General features: G+C 62.1%; 1 protein-coding gene and 1 long non-coding RNA gene across 9 annotated transcripts; one reads left to right on the top strand and one right to left on the bottom strand.

The window, feature by feature from the left end:
* Positions 1 to 21: 21 nt before the first annotated feature.
* On the bottom strand, positions 22 to 25,739 carry SCRIB (scribble planar cell polarity protein). Of its 8 annotated transcripts, none has more exons than XM_030920902.1 (37): positions 25,079 to 25,705; positions 23,879 to 23,996; positions 23,696 to 23,774; positions 23,515 to 23,604; positions 23,348 to 23,404; positions 23,189 to 23,252; positions 22,906 to 22,980; positions 22,693 to 22,837; positions 22,134 to 22,252; positions 21,024 to 21,223; positions 20,786 to 20,952; positions 20,566 to 20,696; positions 20,359 to 20,484; positions 19,439 to 19,606; positions 18,498 to 18,911; positions 17,513 to 17,575; positions 16,880 to 16,969; positions 16,371 to 16,448; positions 15,090 to 15,413; positions 14,933 to 14,992; positions 14,545 to 14,820; positions 14,025 to 14,135; positions 13,626 to 13,919; positions 13,363 to 13,551; positions 4,505 to 4,615; positions 4,367 to 4,423; positions 4,130 to 4,204; positions 3,043 to 3,105; positions 2,063 to 2,170; positions 1,795 to 1,954; positions 1,572 to 1,722; positions 1,305 to 1,490; positions 1,076 to 1,218; positions 962 to 999; positions 759 to 833; positions 482 to 533; positions 22 to 401 (listed from the first exon to the last, which is right to left on the bottom strand). In XM_030920902.1, exons 1-37 carry the CDS (start codon positions 25,235 to 25,237, stop codon positions 256 to 258), a joined length of 4,962 nt encoding a protein of 1,653 aa, XP_030776762.1. In that variant the 5' UTR covers positions 25,238 to 25,705; the 3' UTR covers positions 22 to 255. The 8 variants fall into 8 exon arrangements, with proteins under 8 accessions (XP_030776762.1, XP_010373596.2, XP_030776764.1 ...); XM_010375294.2 differs by having other exon boundaries at positions 14,912 to 14,992; positions 25,079 to 25,703; XM_030920904.1 differs by lacking the exon at positions 17,513 to 17,575 and having other exon boundaries at positions 14,912 to 14,992; positions 25,079 to 25,704.
* Positions 5,710 to 8,765, top strand: LOC115894237. The gene is made up of 3 exons (XR_004054270.1): positions 5,710 to 5,834; positions 6,035 to 6,257; positions 7,264 to 8,765. It is a non-coding gene; the product is annotated as an uncharacterized LOC115894237 (long non-coding RNA).
* Positions 25,740 to 25,913: the final 174 nt, after the last annotated feature.

The following is a 25,913-nucleotide window of genomic DNA, read 5'->3' as shown; positions in this document are numbered from 1 at the left end:
GGGTGGACGGCAGACGGGAGGTAAAATGTAGTCAACTTTATTCTCCTTAAACCACAAAATAGAGTCTTTGGTTGTACAAACATCACTAGTTACAGTCTCGCCGAGGTCTCGGCTGGGGTGGGGCAGTTAGTCAGAGGCCAGAATTCCTGCGGGGTCTCTTTAAAATGCTAACACCCAGGTTAAAAGACTTGGGGCAAGGGTGGTGCTGGAGCTGGCAGGGCCCCCACCCCAAGTCTGGGGGAGGCGCCTGCTCCTCTAGGAGGGCACAGGGCCCAGGCCACGGCGCCCAGGCCTTACGGGGCGACGGCTGCTGCAGAGCGCCACATCTTCAGGGCCCACAGCGCCAGGTGCGGGCCTGCCCAGAAGCACCAGAGCCACTTCTCCATCCTCCTCCTGCGGGCCTGGCGGGCAGGGACAGGCAGGCAGTGAGCTGAGGGCAGCTGGGCTCCTGGGAGTTCACCCCAGCCTGGCCCCAACTCACCAGGGCTGGGAGATGGTTCCAGGGACCTCAACTCCTCAGCAAAGTCCGGCGACTGTGATGGGGAGAGTGTTGATCAGGCCGGCGCCAGCCCTGCCCCAAACCACCCACATGGACGTGTGGGCTCCCAGCCCTGAGGCCCACAGAGCCCGGCTGAAGGGGGAGGGGGATGGAGAAGCAGGGGCCACGACAGAACGCGGGGAGGCCCTGCGGGAGCGGATGGAGGCGGTGGCAGGCACGGACGGGGTGGCAGGCATGCAGAGGCCTGGAGGCCAGGTACCTGGATGTCATAGACAGGTCTGGAAGAAGGCAGGGCTGCAAAGGCCCTGTAGTCAAACTTCTTTCCAGACAAGGGCTTGAAAGGACAGCGTGAGGGGAGAGGCAGAGAGTGAGAGGAAGGGGTGAGGGCCACGGGGGTGGGGGCAGGCCAGACCCCCCCCATGCCTCAGGGGTGAAGGGAGGGCATAGCCACTGGCTCCTCACCAGGCGTCCCGGGGAGGTGCTGGTCTGGGGGCCGAGGTCTAGGGGGACAAGAAGCGGGCGTTGGAAGCAGCCCAAGCAGCAGGCTGAGCCCCCCACCTGCCCTTACCCACGGACCTTCCAAAGGGGTGGGCGATGGGGTGGGTGCAGGGGAAGGGGCCTCGGCCAGTCGCTCCAGGGGCCCCCGCGTGCCCCGGCCCTCCTGGGACCTGCTGAGGACCATCTGTGCTCGGAGAGCGTCCTGTTCCAGCGACTTCATCCTGCAGAGAACAGCCGGCAGGGGTGACTCAGGGCAGGAGCAGGGCAAGGTGGCAGGGCGGGGTGGGGACCCCAGGCAGGGGCTTACCTGGCTGCCCTCCACAGCGCACGCTTCTCAGCCTCCAGGGCCCGGCGTTCGGCAGGGGACAGGGCACGCTCGGGTGCTGGTGGCTCCGGACTCTGCACGCGCAGCCGTTCCTGGTGGCGCCGCTCAGCTTTGGCCGTCCTCACCGGGGCACCGCCTCCCAGGGGTGGGGGGGACGCTGGGCTCTGCCTGGGGAAGGGACAGAATGTGCTGTGTGTGTGGGGGGGGCACATGGGGTGAGTCGGGGGCGTCTGGTGGGCAGGTGCTCACCTTGAGGAGGGGCTCGGGCCGGCCCAGGGTGGCTCCTCATCCTCCTGCTCCTCCTCGCCCAGCGCCTCCCCGTCCAGGGCGAGCCTTGCTTCGGCCCCAGCCTCTGCCACGTCCCGCAGCATCTGCGCTCTCTTCTGCTGTAGTTTTCTGGCTGCCAGAGGGCAGAGTGGGTCAGGCCGGGCCAGCCTAGACCCGGCCCCCACCCCACTTCCATGCCCCTCACCTTCCTCCTCCTGCATCTTCCGCAGGTCGTCAGCACCCACCAGGGACACACGTTTAGGAGGGCCCTCAGCTTGGGGCACGTGCACCTCCAGCTCAAAGTACTTCTGCCGCTCCCGGAAGGACAGTTGCTCCGGGGAGGCTGCAGGTCCAGGCGTGGGGGGCTGGGGGGAGCGGACCTTGAGGTTTGGCTGGCATTCCTCTGGGACACGGGGGCCCCTGAGCACCCACCCCAACCATGCGCAGCAGGGATGGGTGCTGCTCCCACACACCTGGGCAAGGGCGTCCTCAGGAGGGTGAGAAGTGGGCACGGCCGCGAAGGCCCTGTAGGCCTGCTTCACATTGGCGGGCAGCTCATCCGGGGAAGGCGGGGAAGGCGGCTGGGGGGTGGGGCTCCTGTGAGCTACGCTGGGGCAGCTGTCAGGGCTGCAGCTGTGCTCAGCGCGCCACCGGCTGTCCCCACTGCCTGCCTTTGATCCCCCCACCATCCTGCTGGGGAAGGAGGCTCTGCCACCCCCACCCATGGGACAGAGCACTCACGGAGTGGGGACAACCTCTGCCCCTGAGGGCTGGGGACCCCCTTGGCCACGCCTGAGCCAATGACTGGATCACCCCTGGTTTTGTCTAAAAAAGGCAGGTAGCGGTGGCGGGGGCAGAGGAGAGCAGGATCAGGGGTTCAAGGCAAGGAATGGGGGTAGAGAAGGGGAGGGAGAGAGGGAGAGGGGGGAGAGGGGGGAGAGGGGGGAGAGGGGGGAGAGAGGGGAGAGAGAGGAGAGAGAGAGAGAGAGAGAGAGAGAGAGAGAAAGACCTGGGTGGGGCTGACATCTTGCCTGTGAGGGGCTGAGCTGGGTCTCATGGGTGCTGCCACCTCCACCCTCACGTGGCAGTGTGTTGGGGGAGGTGCCAATAGTGGGGGGGGGCAAGGACTCCCAGACTAAAGGCAGGCAGGGTGCGGCAGGTGGGCCCTGGGGGACATTGGGCCCAAGACACTGACCAGGGTCTCAGGAGCTTAAGCCCCTCCAAGAACAGCACGCTCAGGCCCCCCACCCCATCGCCAGGCAGCTCTGGCCAGGAAAGCGTCCCTGGCTGTCCTCACACAAGAGGCCCCATGGTAGCAGAGGGAAGACCAGAGTCAATGGCACCCCGTGCCAGCCCCTGACCCCGTCCTTGGAAGAGGGGCCCTGTGCACAGCAGCCATCTGCTCTGCCCTCCATCCGCCATGGGGTGCGCCCGTTAACTTGGGGACACTCACCTGCTTGCCACTAGGGGAGCAGGGGGCTTCGGCCATCTTCGCTCCAGCTGCTCCAGACGGTACCTGGAAGTAGGCAGTGGGTGGGGTGAGGCTGGGCAGGGCTGTGGCCCCGGAGCAGGAGGGACTGGGGGGCCTGGAAGGCACAGAAGTTCTTCAGTTCCCCAACCTGACTATAGCCCAGGCGACGCCCCAGACACTTGGTCAGCAAGGAGGGGCTTGTCCCCGTCCCCACAGGATGCGGGGGCCTGGGCTGGGCAGCTGCTGTCTCCACGGCAGTGTGCTGGCTGGAGCTTTGCAGGAGAGATGGGAGCAGACAGGACAGCCGGAGGAGAGGGCAGGGAGGGCTCAGGGGAGGGGCCGGGGACAGAGATGCCGGTGGGGAGCCCCTACTTGCGGTGTGAGGCCCTCAGGGTTCAAGTGGCACCCTGACCGCTGCCCCCATGGCTGTGCTGTTGTTCATGAGGATGAAGGGCCTCCTGGGAGCCTCCCTCTCAGCGGAGTCCATGGCCAGAGGAGGCAGGGTCGGGTCCCAAGAGCCCCTGCCTGGCCCCTCACTACCACTCCACCGCTTGGGCAAGGGTCTGGCGGAGCCCATCCCTCAGTCACTCACATTCGGTGGGGCTGGCGGGGCACACCCTCTGGGAGGGTTATTTGTATCTTTAAGTGGAGGGAAGGGCCTGCATATCCTCCTGCCTGTCCCCAACACCTGCCCCTCCAGCTGCTCCAGCCCGTCCTCCCCTTGGTGCCGTGTGCCTGCCCAATCCCCCAAGAGCCTCCGCCTCCAGCCAGCAGGTGAAGCTCTCACACTGTCACCCTGGCCTGCTCGGTGAGTACAAGAAGGGCCTTGGCCTATGTCACCCATCCGCAGCTCAGGGTGTGGGCGGGGCAGCACCAACATGGCTTGGGTCAAGAATGAGGGTGACACGCACGTGACAGGCTGGGGTAGCCTGCGGGTCAGACGTGGCCTCCTCCCATCCCATCCCCCGCCCAAAGCTTCCCTCCTCAGCGGCCCTGGCGTTCATCCTGCGGTGGCCGATGAACAGGACAACAGAACGGAGGTAGGGGGCACTGCACACTGGGCACTGACCCTCTGCACGCCACCAGCGCTGGGCACGGCAGCCAGGGCACGGTAGTCCAGCTTCAGGGGCTGCAGACCCCGACCCTGGGGGCAGAGTGGACACAGCGCTAGCAGGAGCAGCTCCAGGGCAGCACCCGGCCAGCACAGGGCATGAGGGGGTCCTGGGGGTTACTAACCAGCACCCCACAGGCAATGTGCACCCCACTCCAGTGCCCCGATGGGAGGAGGAGGGACAACCACACTCACTGTGGCTTCTGTGGCCTCGGGCCCCCAGTGCAGGGTCTGTCCAGGCAGCTCCTTCTCCTGTGAGCAGAGCAGACCCGTCAGGCACCACCGGCCTTGGGCTCCCTGGCCCTGGGACTGCCGGCTGCAAGCACCTCTGACCTTGCCTGGGCCCTCGGGGCTCAGCTCCCGGTCGATGGAAGAGATGCTCTCCAGGCTGTTCCGGTGGCTGATGCCTGCCGCAAAGGGGTTGGCAATGACACCTGGGGACACCTGAGAAGAGGGGTGTGGGCTGAGAAGTGGGGACTGCAGCCCGGGGTCCCACCTATAGGGCAGGATGGGGCCCCAGCCCAGAATAGCCAGCAACAGTGAACACAGGAGCTGCATCCCTCAGTGGGACTGACCGCATGGCCGGGATAGCCTTGGAGGGCATTCTACTGAATCCCCCCAGGATGCTGCGGTACTGTCCCCGGTCCCTCCCCATCACAGCTCACAGGGCTGCCGTGGACGTGGCCATGTCTGCACTAGGCGAGATTGTGAAGTAGCATGATGCCTGTCACTTTGCTGACTATGTAAAGTCACCCCCAGGAAGAACTGACAGCTACCAAGATGGGGGAAGGAGGGGCGTGAATAGTGGATGCTGGAACTGATGGCACAGAGTGGCCCCCTCAGGTGGAAAGGCTGGCTCCAGACCCCAGCGTGAGTGCTGGGCAAGGATTCTGGAACAAAGGACACCATGCAGGAGGCCTGGCCAGCTCTGCACTCTACAGAGCTCAATGACCTATCCCAAGCCAGTGACTGGCAGGGCAGAGGGAGAGTCTAGAAAGGAAAGGTGCCCAGGGAGCTCAGGCAGGGCAGAGGAGGGCCGAGGAGACAGGACCAGGACAGGCAGGGGCTTCTGGCTGGACACAAGATGTACATGGATCCTGAGCCCGGGGTTAACACGGGCAGACGGAACCATGGGAAGAGCTCACTTCTAAGCCCACGGGGGGCAATGGGATTGCTTCAAGCCCCCACCGCCAGCAGCAGCCAGAAGAGGCAGAGGAGGCAGCACAGTGGAGACAGGCATTGTTCATCACCCTCATCATGGACGGGGTCCCTGCAAAATCAAGGCGCTCTCAGTGTGGCCTGAAGGACAAACCCAGCCCTATGCTGTTGCTGGTTAAAAACACAAGTGAAATGGTAAGTAAGGGGAAGGCAAAGAGATGGCAGGCAGACACACGGGAAGCACAGAGAGGGGTTGCTCAGGCCAGGGGAGACAGGATGTGAGGTCACAGCTGTCAAGCAGGCAGAGGGATGCTGTCACCACAGAAGAGGCTATTTACAACGATGACACAATCATCATCAACTGTAAGCACTCAACAAGGAAGCAGCGAAACAGAAAGCAAAGACTAGTAGAAACAGGAGAGCGTCATAAAAGCACAGTTATATGGGGAGACTTAACTATGTCTTCCAGGTTCTCACAGAACTAGGGGGACAAACAACAAACAAGGTGCCTGTCTTCTCAGTTTCTGAAATAAGTTAAAAAGCCACTAGACAGGTCCAAGAGAGGCAGGGGCCTGGCAGAGTGGGAAGCACGTCACAGGCAGCCCGGCCTCTCTCGTCAGAGCGAGCTGCTCAAACACAGAAAAGGCAGACCAGGGCGCTGACTCTGACAGCCACGGGTGAGCTCATCCTCTTCTCTCATTCCAGGAGTAACCTCGGGGATGACTGGCATGCCGTCTTACCACCTAGCTCTGGCCCCCGGGAGGTCCTGAGACGATGCCCCAAGGACGCTAGGTCCAGGGCCAGAGCGCAGCTTCTAAGTGTCACCCTCCACTAGAAGGATCCAGCGCTCCTGAGAGAAATGGCCGACTCCAGGGTGGGGCAGGGCAAGGAGAGAAGCCCAGCACATCCTGGAGGCTGGAGGCAGAAGGTGAGCAGGTGCTGAGACGGGGGAGGTCGTATCAGAATGACTCAGGTCCTCAAGCCCCTTCTGTGGGCCAAGTCTGGGACAATTTGAGCATCAAAATAAATTACGATGGGAAAAGGCTGTCGCCCATGAAATAAAATAAAATGGAAGCTCACTTGTTAATGAAATGGGCTCCCTTGTGAGCCCACGTGAACAGGTAAGCAGACACACGTAAACTGGGAGAAAGGGAAAGCTCGGTGGCAGGAAGCTGCCTGATGAGTGTGGGAGTGGTGGGTGGGTTAGGACTGTCGTCAACCACCTCGGGGCCTGCTCAGAACCATCAAGGTGCTGAGGCTCCCAGGTGAAGCTGGATGAGAAACAGCCTGTTATGTGCTCTGAAAGTACCTCCCACACTTGCTGATTTCAAGGGGCAGGAGTAACTGCAGGGGGAAACCTGGCTGACCTCGCGGTTCAGAGCATCAGCAGTGAGCCCTGGTGGGAGGCACAGAGACACATGGTAGCTCTGTGATAATCCCGGCCAAGATGCACACGCTGAAGCCTGTGAGGGCATCAGACCCAGCGTGGGGGCAATCACCGCCGGAAGCAGGGAGAGCCTATGCCCACCAGAAGCCTCAAGGTCAGAGGAATCAGCAGAGACAGGCACACTCCACCTGAAGGAGACTAGAGGGAGGCTCCCGCAATGGAGTGCGTCCCGCGCAGTGGCTGAGCCATGAATAGGGCTGAGTGGAGACTAGAGGGAGGCTCCCACAATGGAGCACGTCTGCACAGTGGCTGAGCCATGAATAGGGCTAAATGGAGACTAGGGGGAGGCTCCCGCAATGGAGCACGTCTGCACAGTGGCTGAGCCATGAATAGGGCTACATGGAGACTAGGGGGAGGCTCCCGCAATGGAGCGCATCCCGCGCAGTGGCTGAGTCATGAATAGGGCTGTGTCACAGGTTCTTTGTCCTGTTTTTGCAACTTCTCTCTAAGTTTAAAATTCATTTATGTATGCGCTTATATTTTTCAGAAAGAAATGGCAGAATAAACCAAAACGAATAAAGATGGTGGCCTCAGAACAGAGAGATGGAGGCTGGTCTTCTGAAGTGACTCTATATAATTTCAGCTTTGGAACCATGTGAAGATTTACACAATTAAGAAACAGATTTTTTGTGGTGCAGACGCCTGTAATCCCAGCTACTTGGGAGGCTGAGGCAGGAGAATTGCTTGAACCCGGGAGGTGGAGGTTGCAGTGCGCCGAGATCATGCCACTGCACTCCAGCCTGGGCACCAGAGTGAGATTCCGTCTCAAAAAAAAAAAAAAAAAAGATTTTTAAAAAGTCACCCTAAAAGCTGAAATGAATCAGCCCAACTGTGTATCAAGTTGGTAGCAAAACCACAGAATGATCTCAAGTGGCTGAGAACACAGGATGCGGACTGCACGTCCCTGCAGGGTGAACCGTCAGGAAGCAGCTGCCAGGAACTCAGCCCCTCTCCACACTACTGCTCTCAGTCGTACCACTGGTGGTGCTGCTTTTGTTTTTTAGAGTCTGTCTTGCCCAGGCTGGACTCAAATTCCTGGGCTCAAGTGATCCTCCTGTTTCAGCCTCCTGAGTAGCTGGGACTACAGGCACATGCCACCACACTCAGCTAATTTTGAAATTAAGGAAAGATTTCATGAGAAAAAGTAGAAAATCACAAAAGTTAGTAAAAACCCTGTAATCTTAAATGAGTTAAACATAACAGTACAAACTCATGATTTTTTTCTCTTTCTAAAAACATCCACCTCTCAGTCTCCATCTGCTGCAGAGGCCACAGGCAGTGCCTGAGTCCTGAGCACACCTGGCCCACGGCTAGGAGCCCTACACCCAGCTCCCAACCAGAGGGGCCAAGTCCCACGGCTAGGAGCCCAACATCCGGCTCCCACAGAGAGGGGCCAGGTCCCACGGCTAGGAGCTCTACACCCAGCTCCTGCCAAGAGGGGCCAGGTCCCACACAAAAATGGTGGAATCCAGGGCTGGGGCAGGCGATACAAAGAATGCCTTGTCAAAGCAGCTGAGGAATGACAGGGTCATGCCACAGGGATGCAGGGCCTCATTGCCTGATCAAGGGACATCCAGGGAACGCTATGTTGAAACCCATCAGGAAAACAAAGACTCATGAGTTCACGAAAACACTAAAAACAGAAAGACACCTTAGGAACCACCTTTGGAAGATTTCAGGGCCCCAGCCTGTTACTCTAAAAACTGACAAAGGGAAGAACCAAGCATTCGATCTTCCTAGGTCTTTCCTGCAGGAGCTCACATCAGGACAGAAACAGAGCTAGTGATCTCTTCTTTATACACAGATCTACAGAAATGTTAAAAGCTGGAGATGCAGTGGGAAAGACTGAAGGATTCTTCCTGAGCGCGGAAATCAAGGAAATGCCAAAAGAAAGCGCAGTCTCGGCCGGGTGCGGTGGCTCAAGCCTGTAATCCCAGTACTTTGGGAGGCCGAGACAGGCGGATCACGAGGTCAGGAGATCGAGACCATCCTGGCTAACACAGTGAAACCCCGTCTCTACTAAAAATACAAAAAAACTAGCCGGGCAAGGTGGCGGGCGCCTGTAGTCCCAGCTACTCGGGAGGCTGAGGCGGGAGAATGGCGCAAACCCGGGAGGCGGAGCTTGCAGTGAGCTGAGATCTGGCCACTGCACTCCAGTCCTGGCGACAGAGCGAGACTCCGCCTCAAAAAAAAAAAAAAAAAGAAAGCGCAGTCTCTTCTGAAGTCTTCTTTGTAATGGTGACGATGACAAGGGAGAGGTGGTCCTGATCAGTATTCAGAAGCTGGCTCTGAAAAGGCCATCGACACACAGGACCCTGGTCAGCATGACCTGGAGGAAGAGGACACAGACAGCGGGGCCGAGAGGGAGGTGACTGCAAAGGAGGGGTCCAGTGGGAGAGGACTTGCATCCTCATGCCAAACACGCGGGGTAGCGGGCAAGTCCCCTCAGACAGCGCACAGCCACCGAGGTTTGCGCAGAGGTCTTGGCGCCGACCATGGCGAGGCAGGTCTTTACTGAATCAATCCTCTCGACCCTGAGAAGCAGGCACTGTGGGTGACCCATTGTACAGACGAGGAGACTGAGGAGTAAAGTCAAGCGCCCACCCAAGGCCTGACAGCAAGTGAGGGCCAGGCTTAGATGAACTATGCATGACCCCCAAAAATGCACAGTACTAGAATGCAGGAGACTTAAGCTCTGACAAACAAACATAGGCCACTGCTCCAGAGTGCTGGGGACGTGCAGGCGCTCCTGAGCCAATGCCAAGATGGGCTCGTACCGTGAGAAGAAAGTTACAGAACCCAACGGGCAAACCGATGCCCGCAGGCCAGGCGGACACACACAGATGAGTCCAGTGGCCTAAGAAAAATGGGGAAGGGTCACCCATGGAAGCCCCCCCACGCCCATGCTCTGGAGTCAGAAACACAGAAGGTCCTGTGGGAGCACAGGCCTGGCCGCGCCACGTCTGCCGAGCTTTTTGTGGGAGGCCAAGAAGCTAGACATGGCGTGGACTCCTGATGTGTGAAACCCGCTCCTCTCTCTCAAGCCCCAAGCCTGCTGATGAAACCTCCATGGGCCGAACAAACCCTACTTAGCAGATAAGAGGACTTCAGAAAACTCAACACCCGTTTCAGATAACAATTCTTACAGGTTATAAATAGAAATAGCCACCCCCCCCCATCAATTTAAAAACTGTTTTAAGAATCTACAGCAGGCCAGGCGCGGTGGCTCAAGCCTGTAATCCCAGCACTTTAGGAGGCCGAGACGGGCGGATCACGAGGTCAGGAGTTCGAGACCATCCTGGCTAACACGGTGAAACCCCGTCTCTACTAAATAATACAAAAAACTAGCCGGGCGAGGTGGCGGGCGCCTGTAGTCCCAGCTACTTGGGAGGCTGAGGCAGAAGAATGGCGTGAACCCAGGAGGCGGAGCTTGCAGTGAGCTGAGATCCGGCCACTGCACTCCAGCCTGGGCGACAGAGCGAGACTCCGTCTCAAAAAAAAAAAAAAAAAAGTCTACAGCAAACGTCACACTACAAGATCAAAGTCCCCTAGAGCAAGCCGCTCCTCCATAGGACCGGGGCTCTGCAGAGGGGAAGCAGGAGAGGCCCGAGGTGGGAAGGGTGACCGGGCTTCTGCCACGAGGTGAAGCTGACTTACAAATCCAGGTGAGGATTTATGAGAATCACCAGAAAGCAAGAGCCACCTGGGGACACCCTAGAGAAAACTCAACAGAAAGATCACCCCAAGGCTGGCGCAGGGCTCATGCCTGGAACCCCAGCACTTTGGGAGGTCAGGTGGGCAGGTCACTGGAGCCCAGGAGTTCAAGACCAGCCTAGGTAACATGGCAAAAGCCCGTCTCTACAGAAAACGATGAGCCAGGTGCGGTGGTGCGGCTGTAGTCCCAGCTACTTGGGAAGCTGAGGGGGGAGGATCGCTTGAGCCCGGCAGGTTAAGCCTGCAGTAAGCAGCGACCGCGCCACTACTCCAGCCTGGGCGACAGAGTGAGGCCCTTTCTCAAAATGTGTATCTACATACATGTACGTGAAATCCCAGAATTCCAGTCGGTTTTTGCACGGAACTTGGCAAGTTCATTTGTAAGAGAAAACACATGACCATAGAAACTTTTCAAGACAAGAAAAAGGAATGGGTGACTTTGCCGATGAGGATTAGGTGTGAGACCTGCTACAAAGTGAGACATTTAAACGTGTGGCCCAGAAGCAGCTCACAACTCTCTGGGACCAAGTCCAGAAACAGAGCTTGGAGCCCACAGGAACTGAACACAATGAGGCCACATTTCCCCCAAACCACTGGGGAAGCGACAGACTATTCGATCAATACTGCGGGGACAGCTACGCATCCAGTTACTTGCAAAGCAATTCCAGGGCTGGGCGTGGGGACATGGCTTGAGTACGGGAGCGGAAGCTGCAGTGAGCTGTGATTGTGCCACCACACTCCGGCCTAGGTGACAAGCGAGACCTCGTCAAAGCAATTCCAGGTGGACCACGGAGCTGTATGTTGTTTAAACTTCCAGAAATACTAGAAGAAAACGGGACAATGTTTTTGTAATCTTGCAGTAGGGAAGATCTTCCCAAGGGAAAAACCAGAATCCGGAAGTCATAAAGGAGTCAGAAGACTTAATTTAAAAATTTAGATTTTTGTAACTCAAAAGATCCCATTTTTTAAAGAAAAACATAAGCAAGAACTGGAGAAAAACACACCTGTACCCACAGAACCAAGATGAGTAACCAGGGCGCTGGACGAGAGCCAGGGCAACGACAGAGGGCAAGGGCAGTGCTAGGGCAGACAGCGAGCACCCAGGAAGACAGACGGACGCGGGAAAGAGGCAGTGCTGGGGTGGACAGCGAGCCCCCGGGAAGACGGACAGACGCGGGAAAGAGGCAGCCGTGATGGGGAAGGGGAGCTGGATCGCAGCTCTCAGCACCACTGCTCGAGGGCCCTGGCCTGCCCAACACAACAGAAACTGTATCTGCCCCCAACACCAGGGAGGGTGTGGTGGCTCTGTCCGTCGCTGGCCAGAGTGTGAGATCTGAGACCCCTGCCCCTCCAGTGTGTCATGGCAGGCTCGTGGGGGACCTGGCCAGATGCAAGGAAACCTGTGGCCGACAGCAGTGCTGCACGTGGACGCATGCCGGCTGCAGACACAGCGCTAGCCCTGCCTTCTGCATACCTCACTCTTCCCCAAGGGAGCGCGTGCTCTCTCTTTCTCTCACAAAAACTTCATGAGTAAATATATCAAATAAAACATGTTTAGACATCCGCTTAAAATAAGTAAATACAAGGCAAGGCCTTTTCTCTGAACCAGATAGTCCAGGGCTTCAGTCCTCAGATAAATCCTTCCCTGGAAACCACCAGGACTCCCTCAAGGACAGGAGGGGAGGTGGGTGAGGGCCAGCCCCAAGCCCGCCCCAAGCCCAACGTGCAGCTGTGGAGCGAAAACTACGAAAGCACTTCCCACCAGGGGGCCCCCACGCTGGCTGTGGGTCAGGACACACTCCGTGGCTGTCAGCCTGGCAGAAAGCCACCATCCCAGAGATCCCTTGCAAGACAGAACCAATGTGAGGGGCCGCCCCATCCCAGAGGCTGTTACGGAGAGGAAGCCATGTGTGCTGGTGGGGAGAGGTGACAGTCACCGGCCCCCTGTGGACCTGTGTGACCAGCAGGGACACCCTTTGGGAGGAGCAGGTGGCCCCTCCAGGTGAAGACATGTGCCCCTGCCCAGGCATCCACCCAGCTTCAGCTGTGGGTGCCGGCCCTCCAGGACCCACCCTCTTGTGGCCCTGCCGCCCACTCGGGTGGGAAGCCAGCCTGCACACCCGGGCACCGGTGAACAGCCCTTGGACGCTGCTGAGGCCTGCTGCAGACTCCCTGGGATGGCATGGGGAAGACGACGGAAGGGAGATGGGAGCGCCCTGAGAGAGGCTAGGCTTTCCCAGGATTCAGGCCGAGCTGGCAGGGAGGACTCCTGGGGCCCCACCTCACATCCCAACTCCCAGTCTGGGCTTCTGCTCTGGAGTCCAGGAAGTGACGGACCAGCAGTGGGGCAGGAAATCTTGGGGAGGGAGCTCTCTGTTGGGTCACCAGAGGGGCTCGCTGGAGTCAGGCATGGCCCAGGGACCGGCTGAGAGGAGAAAGGTGCCACTGGACACAGGAGCGGGGACCCTCAGAGTCCTGAGGAGTCTGCCTGGCTGGTGGGCTCTGGGCAGGGCTCTGAGTCATCCCTTAGCAGCCTGGTGGGACTCTGCAGGAGTCACCAGGGGCTCTGCTGCTTCTTTTAGGACCAGACCACGTAGTGTGCCCCAAACTCATGCCCCTCCCCCCATCCATTCATGTCCCTCATCCTACTTGGACCGGGCCTCCGGACAGCTTGATTAGCCAGAGCTCAGCAGAAAGGAAAGGAGGGCCCTACCCCCAGCTCCCTACCCCTCACGGCTGATGCAGAGCCGCAGAGCACCTCCCAGACCCAGAGGCACAGAGGACCCGTCGCCCGCCCCGAGCGGTGTCAGCGGCTCACAACACCTTGGGCTGGGCCAGAGGGAGGCCTGGTTCCCAGGGCGGGATGGCTGACCTCCAGGGCTGCCGAGGAGCCGGCATCGAAGCCGTCGCAGACCAGCACGGTGAGCGTGTCGCCTACACCACGCAGCAGCTGCACCGCCTCGCCGTGCGTCAGGCCCAGCAGGCTCTGCTGGTTCACCTCCAGCAGCCGCAAACCCACACGCAGCCGACCGTCGCGCCCGGCCGCCCCTGTGGGGCTCACCTGTGGGGAGATGTGGAGTGGGAGAGACCTGTTGTGGGGTGGGACCCAGGGCGAACTGCGGTGGGGTGGCTCACCTTGGAGATGAAGATGCCCTCGTCTGTGGGGTCGCGGGGGTTGCCGGCGTGGCCCCTGGCACCCCCGCGGATGCTGATGCCCAGCCGCTCCCCGGGCGCCTTCTGGATGCACAGCTCCCGTAGGCCCGGGGGCGCCGGGTCCCTCCGCACCAGCAGCGACAGCTCCAGGCAGGGCCGGAGCAGGGCGCTGACTGCTTCTTGGTGTGTGGCGTCCCGCATGTCTTGCCCGTTCACTGCCAGGATGCGGTCCCCAACCCTTAGGCCGCTGCGAGCGGCCAGGCCCCGCGGGAGCACCTGTCAGGGAGAAGGGTGGCAGCTGGTGGCTGAGGCCGCGCTGACCTGCACTGGTACCTGGGATGGGTACGCCTCTCACAGAACCGCCCGGATGGGCTGCCCTACCTTGGAGATGAATACACCAGGCTCCTGGACACCAAACGGGTGGCTGGAATGGTCGGAGCCTCCGACAATGCTAAGCCCCAGAGGGCCCCCAGCTCTTGGCAGACGGATCTCCTGGGGATACAGGGCGGGACAAGGACAGGCCTCGGTCAGGACAGGGAAAGGGTGTGGGAGGGCTCCCAAGAGTCTATCCTGGTCCGTGGGGATGGTGGGCGGGGGCTGCCCTGATGTACCCATGGGGGTTTCTGCGCCACCAGTGTTCTGCTGTCCAGGCAGGCACAGCATGAGGACAACACCCTTGCTGACTGTGGCCATGTAGCTGCCCAGGAGCCTGTGTCAAGGAGACCACACGGGGGAATCTGGCTGTGGACAGAGCCCCGGCCTCAAGGGGCTGCAGGGAAAGGGCCAGCAGGCCGGCTTCCCACCCGGAGGAGACGGCAGGGCCGCAAGAGGGCAGGTCCTGGGAGGGCCAGTGCCCACGGCTGAAGCTGGGTGGGTGCCTGGGTGGGGGCTTGTGTCTCACCTCCACTGGGTATGGCCCTTCCAAGGTGGCGGCCAGCAGGCTGGGGGCCAGGCTCGGCAACCCAGGCTCCCCGGGGGTGGCAGTGGTTATGCTGGTGGTGGTGGTACTGGTGATGGCAATAGCAGCGGTGGGGAGTGAGGAGGAATGTGGTGGAGGACTGGGAGGAAGAGGGCCCCCAGCCTCCCGCTCCAACAGCAGGGCGATGGTGGGGGAGGCAGCAGTCAGCAGGGAGACAGCGTGGTCATGCCTGGCCTCAGTCACGTCCACTCCATTAATCTGTGGGAACATGCCCGCATCAGGGAGGCCCAAGGGTAGGATGGGACAGAGGGCGCAGGGCGGGGCAGGGTGGGGCCCTATCCCCACTCACAGAGAGGACGCGGTCGCCAACCTGCAGTGTGCCCGCACGGTGAGCAGCACCGCCCTCGGCAATGCGGGAGATGAAGATGCCCTGCAGGGGAGCGTGAAGGAGGAAGGGCTGCTGGTGAGGCTGGGGTGCGGCTGCCAGCTCTGGAGCAGCCCTCCCTGGCCCTGAGCCCCGGCCTCACCGCATCACCAGCCCGGTATGGCGTGGAGCCTTTCCCGCCAGCAATGCTGAAGCCCAGCCCCCTCTCGCTGCGTGCCAGGCAGGCCACGTGGCGCTGACGGAGGGGCCCAGGGCTCTCAGCTGGGAGCAAGGGCAGGCGCAGCCCCCCTCCCCGCCGCTCCCGGGGGCTGTAGTCGTCCTCAGGTCGCAGAGGCGTGATGGTGACCGCGTTCTCAGGCTCCACCATGCGCTCCCGCCACACTCGCATCTGCACGGCAGTGCCGGCCCCCCTGAGCGCCTCCACGGCCTCATGGTGCTCGGCGCCCTGCAGAGCCACGCCATTCACCTGCAGGCCAGAGGCCACGCGCATGTCAGGACCCAGTGCAGCCACCTACAGCCACATGCTGGGGGCTGCAGACGCTCCCTTCAGGAGGGGGAGACTGAAGCACAGGGCAAGGGGAAAGGCCCCGGGCTCTGACACCCTAGACCTTCACCCACAAGGTTCCTCGTGGGCACCACTGACCCCTGCCCTACCAGGTCCTCAGAAACCTGGTGTGGGCAGCCCAAGGGCCAGGACACAGATTGGCCACGGGAGGCAGGCAGATGCCCCCATGGCCAGGCCACACGTGGCCCTGCTCCTGGATACCTCCTCCCCATCTGAGCAGTCCCACACACACCTGAGATCGCTGGGTTACTGACCCGCACCCCCACCCAACACCCAGGAACAGGAGTTCCCATGCAAACGTTAGAAGAGCTGGGCAGCAGATGCAGCATCTGAGCCCTGGGCAGACGCCTCCTGGCTGGGCTCCAGGGCCCTCGCCTGTCCTCAGTGTGTCCCTACAAGAAGGGCGCACACCTCTCTAGAGCCCCCTGATGCCCATGCCCAGGCTGGACAGCCAGGTGCCCAGGCGGGGGCTCCAGGGCCCCCATACAGGGTCCAAACCCCACCAGACCTGCCAGCAGCCTGACCCCTCTCGGTCAGCCCAGGAGTGGCCCCTCCTGTGAAGGCCGCTGTGCCCAGTGCAGCTGCTGCCCTACCCACTAGTAGAAAAACACACCTGTACCCAAAGAACAAAGATGAGCAACCAGGGCACTGGATGGGAGCCAGGGTGACAATGGAGGGCCCAGGTGGCTCCTACTCTCCTGGGTTTACAGGTTCTGTGGCTTCACCCAGAAGTCTCGGTGTCCTGTGCTTGGAACTCTGGGGGAGGCCGGGAGGAGACAGCCAAGCACCCTAATACCAGGGACCGTGTACCTCCAGAGAGCACAGCTGCCACTCGGGGCTGAGAGGTTCCCGACTCACCTCCAAGAGCTTGTCACCCACGCGGACTCCAGCCCGGGCCGCAGGGCCTTCCTCGGACACCCGAGAGATGAATATGCCCTAGAGCACAGACACGAGCTTGGCAGGAGCCAGGGAGAGGGGCCTGTGGTCCTGCCCCTTCCGCAGAAGACGCAGGAGGGGAAGACCCACTCCCAGCAGCCCCTAGCCCTGGCCAGCAGGACGGCACTGCGGCCACTGGGGGATCCTGAGTGCCAGGGAAGGAGCAGGTCAACCCCGAGAAAGGGCCCGTGGCCCCACGCCTGGTACACAGGCACCTGCTGAGAGAAGAGGGGCTGCGAAGGGAGGACAGACCCAGGCACCTTCAGGTTGCCCTTGGACTTCGGGATCCCACGACAGCTGGTGCCTTGGGCCCAGCCTGTGTCCCCGGAGCGTGTGAGTGTTTTCAGGGCAAGGGGCCTGTGTGCCGCTGGTGTGAACTATGGTGGGGACGGGCCGGTGGCAGTGCAAAGGACCTCCTAGGCAGTGCTCACCTCGTCGTCCCCCTTATAGGGTGTGGAGCCCTTGCCGCCCGCAATGCTGATGCCCAGGCCCCCAGTCTGCCGCAGGATGGTGAGGGTCAGCTGGAAACAGAACAAACGGGGTGTCCAGGAAGGGCCGCAGTGCGGCTGCCTATGCTCTCTGCAGGAGCACCCACCAGCGCGCAGACGCTATTTCTGGCTTTTCCCTGGGCAGCTGAATGGGGCCTCATACCACTCACCAGCCAGGGCCAGCACAGATGCCAGCTGGAGAAGCCCCAAGACCCCAGCAGGAGGGCACTGCTCTGCAGAGTGTGGTGGGCTGGGGCTTGCCCGCCTCTGGGTGATGGAGGCCCGAGGCCCCCCTGCCACCCTCCAGAGGGTGAGGATTGCACTGCCTCTGCAGGCAGGTAAGGCTCAGAGTGCCACAGGCAGCTGACGGGAGTCAGACCAGCCTCTCTGCTTGCCCCTGCCAAGACAGGCTGCCCCAGGCAGGAGGTGTCCTGATCCTGGAGCCCAGCTTGATCTGAGAGCTCTTTTGGGAGGGATCTGCGCTCAAGCAACAGGGGCAGGGAGAGGCGTGAGCCCACAGCCCGGGAAGCAAGGCCAGCAGTGGCCCGGCCAGAGCGCAGAGTGAGCAGTACAGACCTCTTCCTCCTCAATGCGAGCAGGCTCTATCAGCAGGTTATTGGCCTGGTCAAACGACACCCCCTGTTAGGACAGGACCAGCGAGGCATGCAGGTTAGCCACCGCCACGACCGCCACCACCGCCTCACCCAGCCCCCGCCACGAGCAGAAAGGACAGAGGAGACCACACCAAGCTCCCTTGACTGCCCTGGCACAGGCGCCTCCATCCTGGAAACGTGAGTGACACCGCGCACCTGAGGACAAGCAGGGCTCGCCAGGGGCTCCAGAGCTGAGCCGAGCCCCACCCGGCTGTCCCTGCTGTGGCCCCTCCAGGCCCCCTCGGCTATTATGCCATTGGCCCACACTCAGGCTCGGGGTGTCATCAAGCGCAAGGAGAGTGGGACCCAGAGACTCCCCCGGCATCTGAGTTTGCCCAGACAGCAGGTGAGACTCTTTGTGAGCCATGGAGAGGAGACTTGAGGACCAGGGAGGGACACACTGGTGCCCCAAAGGCCTGTGTGGCACCTCAGGAGGGCCCGACAAGGCAGAACAGAGCCGTCAGGGCCTCAGGCCTGCAGCCAGTGCCTAACGCAGGGAGGATCCCAGGAGAGCCCAGGGATCTTGGGAGAGGAACAGACCCTGCCCTCAGACCACTACATGTGCAGACAGGTCCCGGAGGCCCACAAACGGTGGGCAGCCACACTTGGTTTCTGTGAACTCTGTGCCTGCCAGCAGGTCGGGCAAATACTGGCCAGTAGAGCAGCCTCTGGCACTGAGACCAACACCAGGGCAGGCCTGGGCCCCAAGCACGGACTGAGACCAACGCCAGGGCAGGCCTGGGGTCTGGTGAGAGTGGCCGCAACGCCGACTCTCACAACGTGTCCACCATCTTCTCCGGGTGGCCAGGGGCCAGTGGGTCAGGTCTCAGCCCTGCCCCTACCGCAGCCCTGGGTACCCAGGAGGGCCAGGGGAATTTGGGTCGGGCAGGGGTGAGGCTGACACCCACCTTGACAGAGGGCGCAGAAGCCACGGGCCCCTCCTTGTCCTCCTCCTCAGTGCTGGCCTCCTCCTCTTCAACCCCGTTTTCCTCCTCTTCCTCCTCCTCCTGAGGACTACCCTCTTCCTCCTCCTCCTCATCCTCCTTCTGGGCCCGAGGAGCCCAGGGTGTGTGGGGGCCATTGTGCCAGCCCCCGGGAGCCACAGGGCCCTCCCCATCAGGCTGCATGCCCTGCAGCAGGGCCACAACGGCCTCCGGCTGGGGCAGCTTGGAGATCTTGAAGTGCTTTTTGTAGTGAGGCGTGTCCTTGCGGATGAGCCGCTGCCTCCCGCCCGGCAGGGTCCAGGGGGCCTCAGGCTGCCCCTCCTCGCTCTCCCGGTCATCCCCGGGCAGCAGTGCGTCCTCCGCAAAATGCACTGCAGGCTGTGCAGACACAAGGGTGAGGGTGGCCCCAGTTCTGTGGCTGTGCTTCCACAGGAAGACCTTGCTAAGCAGTGTGGCCACAGACAAGGGCTCTGAAAGGCTCCCTGCCACATGAGGACTCAACATTAACTGACCAGTAAGGGGCACGTGTCTCAGCCCTGAGAAAAGCAGAGGGCCAGGGGCTCATCCTGGAGACACATGGCGCCCCAGATGGAAATGAAGGGGTACACCAAGGCCTGACACCAGGGAGACCACAGGGATTCAGAAGCGAGTCCAGGGTGGAGGTAGGGTCTGTGAGCCGAGCTGTCAGGGCAGACCCTCACCCCACCTAGGGTGGCAGCTCTCCAGGGCACCCCCACAGCACGGCCCTGCACCACCCGCAGCCACTCTGTACAGGGCAGCTCCCCGAAGCATCAGCAGGGCCCAGCCACTGCCTGCACCAACACCGACCCCAGCTGAGGCCCTGCAGGGGAGGGAGCGCCCACCCAGCAGGTCCAGCCTCCTGCCCCCTTCCTGCCAATCCATACCTCCTCATAGTCCTCTTCGGCGTCTTCCTCCCCACCAGCAGTCGTGGCTTCCTGCGGGCTTCCACCCTGTGCCTCAGCCGATGGGCCCTCGGGCTCAGCCTCAGAGACTGTGCTGGCAGATGGGCGAGAGTCTTCACTCAGGCCAGACTCGGCACTCAGCCGCTTCTCCTGCGGCGGGAAGTGGGGTCAGGCTCCCGACTCACAGGCTGGCCACCTGGGATGCCCCTCACGTGGCAGTCCTTCCCTCAGCTTCCCACTGCCCTGACCAGGCACTGTGAATAGGCTCACACCCTCACAGCTGCTCCCTGTCCCAGCCTGCAAGGAAGCCACACGCCTCCAAAGCCTAGGGTGGGCAACGCCATGGCTCCACAGCCCAGCCCCAGTGAAAGCCTTTCCTAAAACGAACAAGGACCACGCAAGTTCCCAGAAGTAGCCCAGCCCGATATGAGCCGCCTCCCCTCCCATGTGCGGCTTGCCCCACACACCCTACCCCAGCCCAGATGACTGGTTTGGCTGCACCCAGGAACTCACAGCACGCATGTCACAGCTGTGAGAGCAGAGTCAGGCCTGCTCTGTCCCAGCCCCAAACCCCTTCCCAGGTGCCGATGATACTCTAGCCGGTTCCACCAGAGGTCCTTCCCAACAACCAAACCTCATTCCCTGTGCTCCCAGGGAAACCCACCTCTGGTTCTCCCCATACTCCAGCCCCACAGACCCGCCCTGCACAACCTGCATGTCCACCTTGGCACCTTTCACCCAGCTGGCCCTGCAGCTCCATGTCCCTGAACCCTGTCATCAGCCTCATCTCTTGTTCCTTCTCTGTGCTGCCCTGGCCCTTACAGCCCCACTCCCAGGATGGACCGGACCACCACAGCTCCCGAGGGCAGTGGCCCGTCAGGTTGCCGTGGCTCCATGCCCACCTCCTCCGCAGGCAAGGGCGACCCAGGGTCTGGCTGGCAAGGACAGGCCTCGCTCCGCCGCCCCTCAATGCTCCTCTTCATCACCTTGAGCTCGCTGGGGTGAGGTGTGGCCCGGCGCTGCAGGCCCTGCGGTGGGGACAGGGGTGAGCAGCAGCCACAGGGCAGGGGTCAGGCAGAGGTTCACCCCCCAGCTCCCCACCCTCATACCCGTTTCTCGGCTGCAGCTTCCTCAGCATCCTCATCACCTGTGGGGGCCTCCAGGAACTGGATGACGCTGACGCGGCTTGGGGGGGCATCACTCCAGCTCTCCGAGAGGCTCCCCTGCTGCCCAGCATCCTCTGCAGCAGGTGAGCGTCAGGACCCAGGCTGGTCCCCGAGCCCTGCCTGAGGGCCACCCCGCACTAAAAACCAGTTGCCAACAACCTACCGAGGCTGGATGGGGGCTGCTGGGGCAGCAAGTAGCAGGTGAGCACCTTCTCGCCAGTCCGGGCGTCATCCTCCGTCTGGAACCGCAGCATGGGCTGCGCCTGGTTCTCTGCCAGCCACAGGGCCTTGAGGTTGAGGTGGGTGAGCGCGAACGGCAGACTCTGCAGCCTGCGGGCCAGGCGGGCAGTCAGCAGGCGTTGGGGCCCCAGTCTGGCCTGCGGGGCAAGGCTGGCACTCACCGGTTCCCTGCCACGTCCAGCACGTGCAGCTCGGCCGTGTGGGCCAGCTCCGGCGGCAGGACGGCCAGGCGGTTGTCCCTCAAGGAGAGGACGCTGAGTGCCGCACAGCCCCCGATCTCCGGTGGCAGCGTCTCCAGGTGGTTCCGGTCCACGTTGAGGTTGGTCAGCTTCGTCAGCTTTCCCAGGGAGCGCGGCAGGGCCTGGCCGGGAAGAGGAGGTCAGAGGACGCTAGGGGCTTGCTAGGGGTGGGAAGGAGATGACAGCCCCTGTGGGGAGGGCACAGACACTCCAGGTCAGCTCCAGCCAGGGTCCCTCGCAGCCCTTGGAGACCTGGACAGGGACCCGACCATAGAGGCTGGCTCCAGCCCACTCCATGCCCTCTGCTCCCCAAGCTCTGGCCACTGACCTCAGCCTTCAGTCCCCACCACCAAAACATCCCACCAGAGTCATCCCTGGCCCTCTCCCATGGGCTCCCTGGACTACCTGCGAGGCTACACCCTGTGAGCCTGTCTGGTGCCCCACTGGTCTGCTCTGTCATCCCTAGGGCACCCCAGGTCCCCAGTTCCAGCCTGCTCAGGGCCAGCCTCTTCCTAGGGCCCTGAACCCCAGAATCCCTTTCTCCCTCTCCTCAATGAGGATGCCCCCACGGAAACTCCCATGAACACCCTACCCACGGCTAGCTCCTGTTTTCCAGCCTGGGGATGGCAGCACCATCGTCCTGAGCCCTGGCCCGGGGCCTCAGCTTGCCTTGCTTCATGAGGGGCAGGTAGATGCCCCTGGGGAGCAGCCTGCTCCCCCCCGTCTTCCCTATAGGCAAATCAGTTTCTATCTCTGCCTCTTCTGCAACCACTCCATGGTGTTACAACATGTGCCGGAAAAACAAGACCTGGACTCTTCACAGTAAACGGCAAAGGCCCCTGCCCTGGCCTCGCTGCCCCGCCTCACCTCTGGCCAGCATGCTCCCGCTCTGACAGGACAAGAGCCCTTCCTGAGTGGCTCCACGAGTCAGGCTGCCACCAGCACCCCCAGCAGCGCACACAGGCTGATATCCCGCCCTTGTTCCACATGCCCGACGACCCCATCCTTTCTGCCTCCCGAGCCAGACCCTACCATCAGCAGGTTCTCCGTGAGGATCAGCTCTGAGAGGTTCTCACAGTCCCCGATGGCCTCGGTCACCTCACACAGCCGGTTCTGGTCTACCTTTAGGATGGACAGCTGCTTCAGCTGACCTGGCACCGGGGAGAGAGGGTGACACGGCTGAGCACAGGTCCCAGACGTGCCCTACCCCCCTGGTTAAAGGCGCTCTCAAGGCAGACAGCAAGGCCCCCAGCGCCTCTTGCCGCCGCCATGCTTCGGGAGGGCCCTACCTACTTACCTTGCCCCCACAGCCTGAGCCAACCTCCTCGGAGAAAACAGCAGGCCCCAGTGATGCTGCCCACCCTGCTGCCCTCACAGGCTCCACCGCCCCCTCCAGCACCACCAGCTGCCTCCTCAGCCTTCGGGGCTGCCCCAGCGTCCCACCTCCCCTCTCCTCCTCAGGGACAGCTCCCAGAGCCTGGGCAGACTCAGGATCCTCCTGTGTTCCATACCACACACAGCCCCGACGCCCCATGCTCCTCCCAGGGCCAGGCTCTGTGCACCCCACCCGGGCACCCCCAGGCGCACTAACCGATGCCGTCGGGCAGCCGCCGCAGCAGGTTCTGGGACAGCAGCAGGTCAGTGAGCAGCACCAGCCCGCCGAGCTCAGCAGGCAGCTCCTCCAGCCGGTTTTCCGACACGTCCAGGCACACCAGACGCCGCAGGTTCCCAAGCTCCTGCAGGCAGGCGGAGAGTCAGAGTGCGGATGGGCGCGAAGCAGGGGGCCAGCCCCACCCTGACTCACCGGGGGCAGTGCTGACAGCTGGTTCCGGTCAAGCCACAGCTCCCGAAGATTAGGCAGAGCCCCCAGGGTGTCCGGCTGCAAGAAGAAACAGAGAGAATAGTGACTGCAGGGCAGGGCCTCCTGCTGTGCCATGCCCAGGAGACTACATGGCCCCACGCACAGCTCCCCCCGCCTGCCCTCCTGATGTGCCCCTTCCTGTCGGATCTGCTCGCTGTCCCCCTTTCTTTGCCCTTGCTTCTTGTGGCCCGCCCTCTGGTCTCCGCCCTGTCAGGCCTCTGCGCACCAGCACTTCCAGGTCGTTGCCTCCCAGATCCAGCTGTTCCAGCTTGACCAGAAAAGACAGGGACCTGCAGAGAAAGCAAGGTGGGGGTGGGGCCATGCAGCCCTGGTCCCTAGGCTATGGCCCTGCCCTGGCCATTGGGAGAATGCCCGTCACACTCACGCTGGCAGGGACTTGAGCAGGTTCTCCCGGAGCTCCAGGGTCACCAGGTTGGCGAGGCTAAAAGAGACACCAAGGGCTGGGGCACGAGGAAGGCAGGCAGTGGTGGCAGGGGCAGGGCCAATCCAAGCCCCCCACCCCACCCTGACTCCACGTGCGAGGGCACTCACTTGCCCACGTCCCCGGGCAGTGCCTGCAAAGACACATCATTCAGGGCCAGGTGAGCCAGGCTGCGCAGCTGAGTGAAGCCATCGGGGAGCCTGGACGGGAGGAAGCAGAGGCTGTCAGACAACCAGACCGCAGCTGTGGGATCCACAGCCCCTACCGACCCCACCACAGGCTGCCACCCACCTGGAAAGGGGGTTCCCGCTGAAGTCCGCGATCTCCAGAGCTTTGCAGAACTTGATGCTCTCTGGGATCTCAGGGATATCTGTTACAGAGGATCACAGTGGACAGATGCCACAGCCTGCAGGGCGTCTGCAGCCCCAGCAGACGCTCCCCAGACTCCACCCAGCCCCTGCCCAGGCTCCCCACCATTCCGGGACACGTCCAGCTCCACCAGCTGCATGAAGTTGGCCACCTCGGGAGGTAACCGCTGGATCTCGTTGTCGCTCAGGCCCAACTTGCGCAAGTTCAGCAGCCGGAAAAAGGGCTGTGGGCAGGGAGGACACGGACTCTGTGGCAGAGGCCACTCCAGAGCAGAGAAGAGCTCCTGGACACGTGGGCTTCACAAGCCAAGGGTCCCTAGGCCTCTGCCTGCTCCAGGTCACACAAGATCTTGGGGTCTAACCATGACACCCATTTGTGGCAAGAAAAACAAAGAAACACACGGTGCACATGCCCACTGTGTCCACCTCCCTCCACTCTTCACACCAGCCTCTGCTCTGAGAAAGCACCTGCTGGTGACCAGACAAGATTCCAATTCCCTGCACTGTGTCTTATCTCAGGGCCCACCCAGGCCCTAAACCACTTCTGCCACCCTCCAGGGGCTCACACTGGTCTCTGCTACTGCATCCCAATAACAAGCCTGGCTTGGTTCTGCAGCAAGAACTCAGCAAATGCTCCCCTCAAAAACGTTAAGAAAAACAGTAGAGTACCACAGGCACGGTGCTATGCGCAAAGCCTGCAGGTGGCCGCGGAGGACCGAGCTGTCACTGCCAGAGCAAGAGCAGGGTCACACTCTTTGGGACACCCAATTCCTAGGTATTGACCATTCAGCACCTCATCTCCAGAAAAGAAATACTTCTTAATCTGTTTTCTCCAGTCTCCTTTCTTGGAGTAGCCTTAGGAGAGCAACTGACCACGGGAAGCAAGGGCAAAGAGGGACAGCGAGCAGATCCGAGTGCAAAGGCCACATCAGAAGGGCTCCCCCACTCACCCCTGCACCCAGGAAGAAAAGGAGAGGAGACCTGGACCCCACCTCCAGAACAGCCCAACAAGCTAGTACTCATCAGTCACCTGAATCGAAGTTCCACCCTAATCCCATCGACACCCCCAAATCCCCATGGGTTTCATTCTCAGGCTCCTCCTCCAGGCTCGGTGACAATCGCTATCCCCAGGCAAGCACCTGATGACCGCTGCCACCTGCGCCAGCCAGGGCGGCTGGGAGAGGAGGGTGGGGCTGGCTGGGGTGGGGACCTGGCCAGTGCAAACCAGCAGGGCCGGCTGGAGGCTGCGGTGGCTCGCCCGGGCAGATTCTGCCACCGGCGGAACCAGGTGCGGGCAGCCGCTCACCTTGGGCAGCTCGCGCAGCTGATTGGCGTCGAGCAGCAGCTCTTCCAGGCTGCGGCTGTAGCGGTAGATCTCCTCGGGTACGGCCTGCAGCGAGCAGTGCCGCTTGTCCACCGACTCCACGTGCCGGTTGCAGCGCCACAGCGGGATGCACTTGAGCATGGTGCGGGTGGGCGGCGCGGGCTCCGGCGGCGGCGCTCGGCGGGCTCGGGGCCGGGGGGCGGGGCTCAGTCCGCATGGGCGCCGCGCATGGGGAGGGGGCGCAGGCAGGGGGCGGGACGCCGGAGACTGGACGAGGAGGCGGCCGTGGCCGGCGCTGGGCCCGGTCCGCGCTCGGAACGCTCGGACTGCGGGCCTGGGCAGGGGGCGCGGCCCGGCGGGTCTCAGACTCTCAGGAGGCGGGGGAAGCGGCGGCGGCGGCTCCGCATCCCGCTCGGTCCCGCTCAGCTCGTCCTGCTCGCTCGTCCGCCCGCTGTGCCGCACCGGAACCGCCGCTGCCCGCCGGACTGCCCCGCCGACACCCACCCGGCCGCCGCGCAGCCCGTCGGGAAGCCGAGTCCGGCCCTCGCCGCCCAGTGCGCCCGGACTGCTGCCCCCAGAAGGCCCCGCGCGGTCGCCTCCGAGGACCCGTAGCGGCCCCGCGCAAAGCCTGCCGGGAAACCGGGCCCGCCCCGCGCGTGGGATTGCGGGAGCTACAGTCCACGAGAGACCGCGCCCTCCGCAGCCGTTTTCAGCCGGCCTCTGGCCACGAATCTCAATGCGCGGCCTCCGCCCGGGAAGCGACCACGCCCGCCCGCCCGCCCCCTCTCCTTGGACGACCGAATCTACGGCACAAAAG

This window comes from Rhinopithecus roxellana, chromosome 17 (assembly GCF_007565055.1).
Source record: "Rhinopithecus roxellana isolate Shanxi Qingling chromosome 17, ASM756505v1, whole genome shotgun sequence".
Taxonomy (NCBI): Eukaryota; Metazoa; Chordata; class Mammalia; order Primates; family Cercopithecidae; genus Rhinopithecus; species Rhinopithecus roxellana.
This window is presented reverse-complemented; position numbering and strand designations above follow the sequence as displayed.

Excerpts from the sequence above, each read along its gene's own strand:
- SCRIB (XM_010375294.2), bottom strand. The coding sequence starts at position 25,237 with ATGCTCAAGTGCATCCCGCTGTGGCGCTGCAACCGGCACGTGGAGTCG. Across the intron at positions 13,920-14,024 it reads CTGGTGTATTCATCTCCAAG|GTGCTCCCGCGGGGCCTGGC; the intron begins GTAGGGCAGCCC and ends TCTCCCTGACAG. Across the intron at positions 1,491-1,571 it reads GGCCCGAGCCCCTCCTCAAG|GCAGAGCCCAGCGTCCCCCC; the intron begins GTGAGCACCTGC and ends TCCCTTCCCCAG.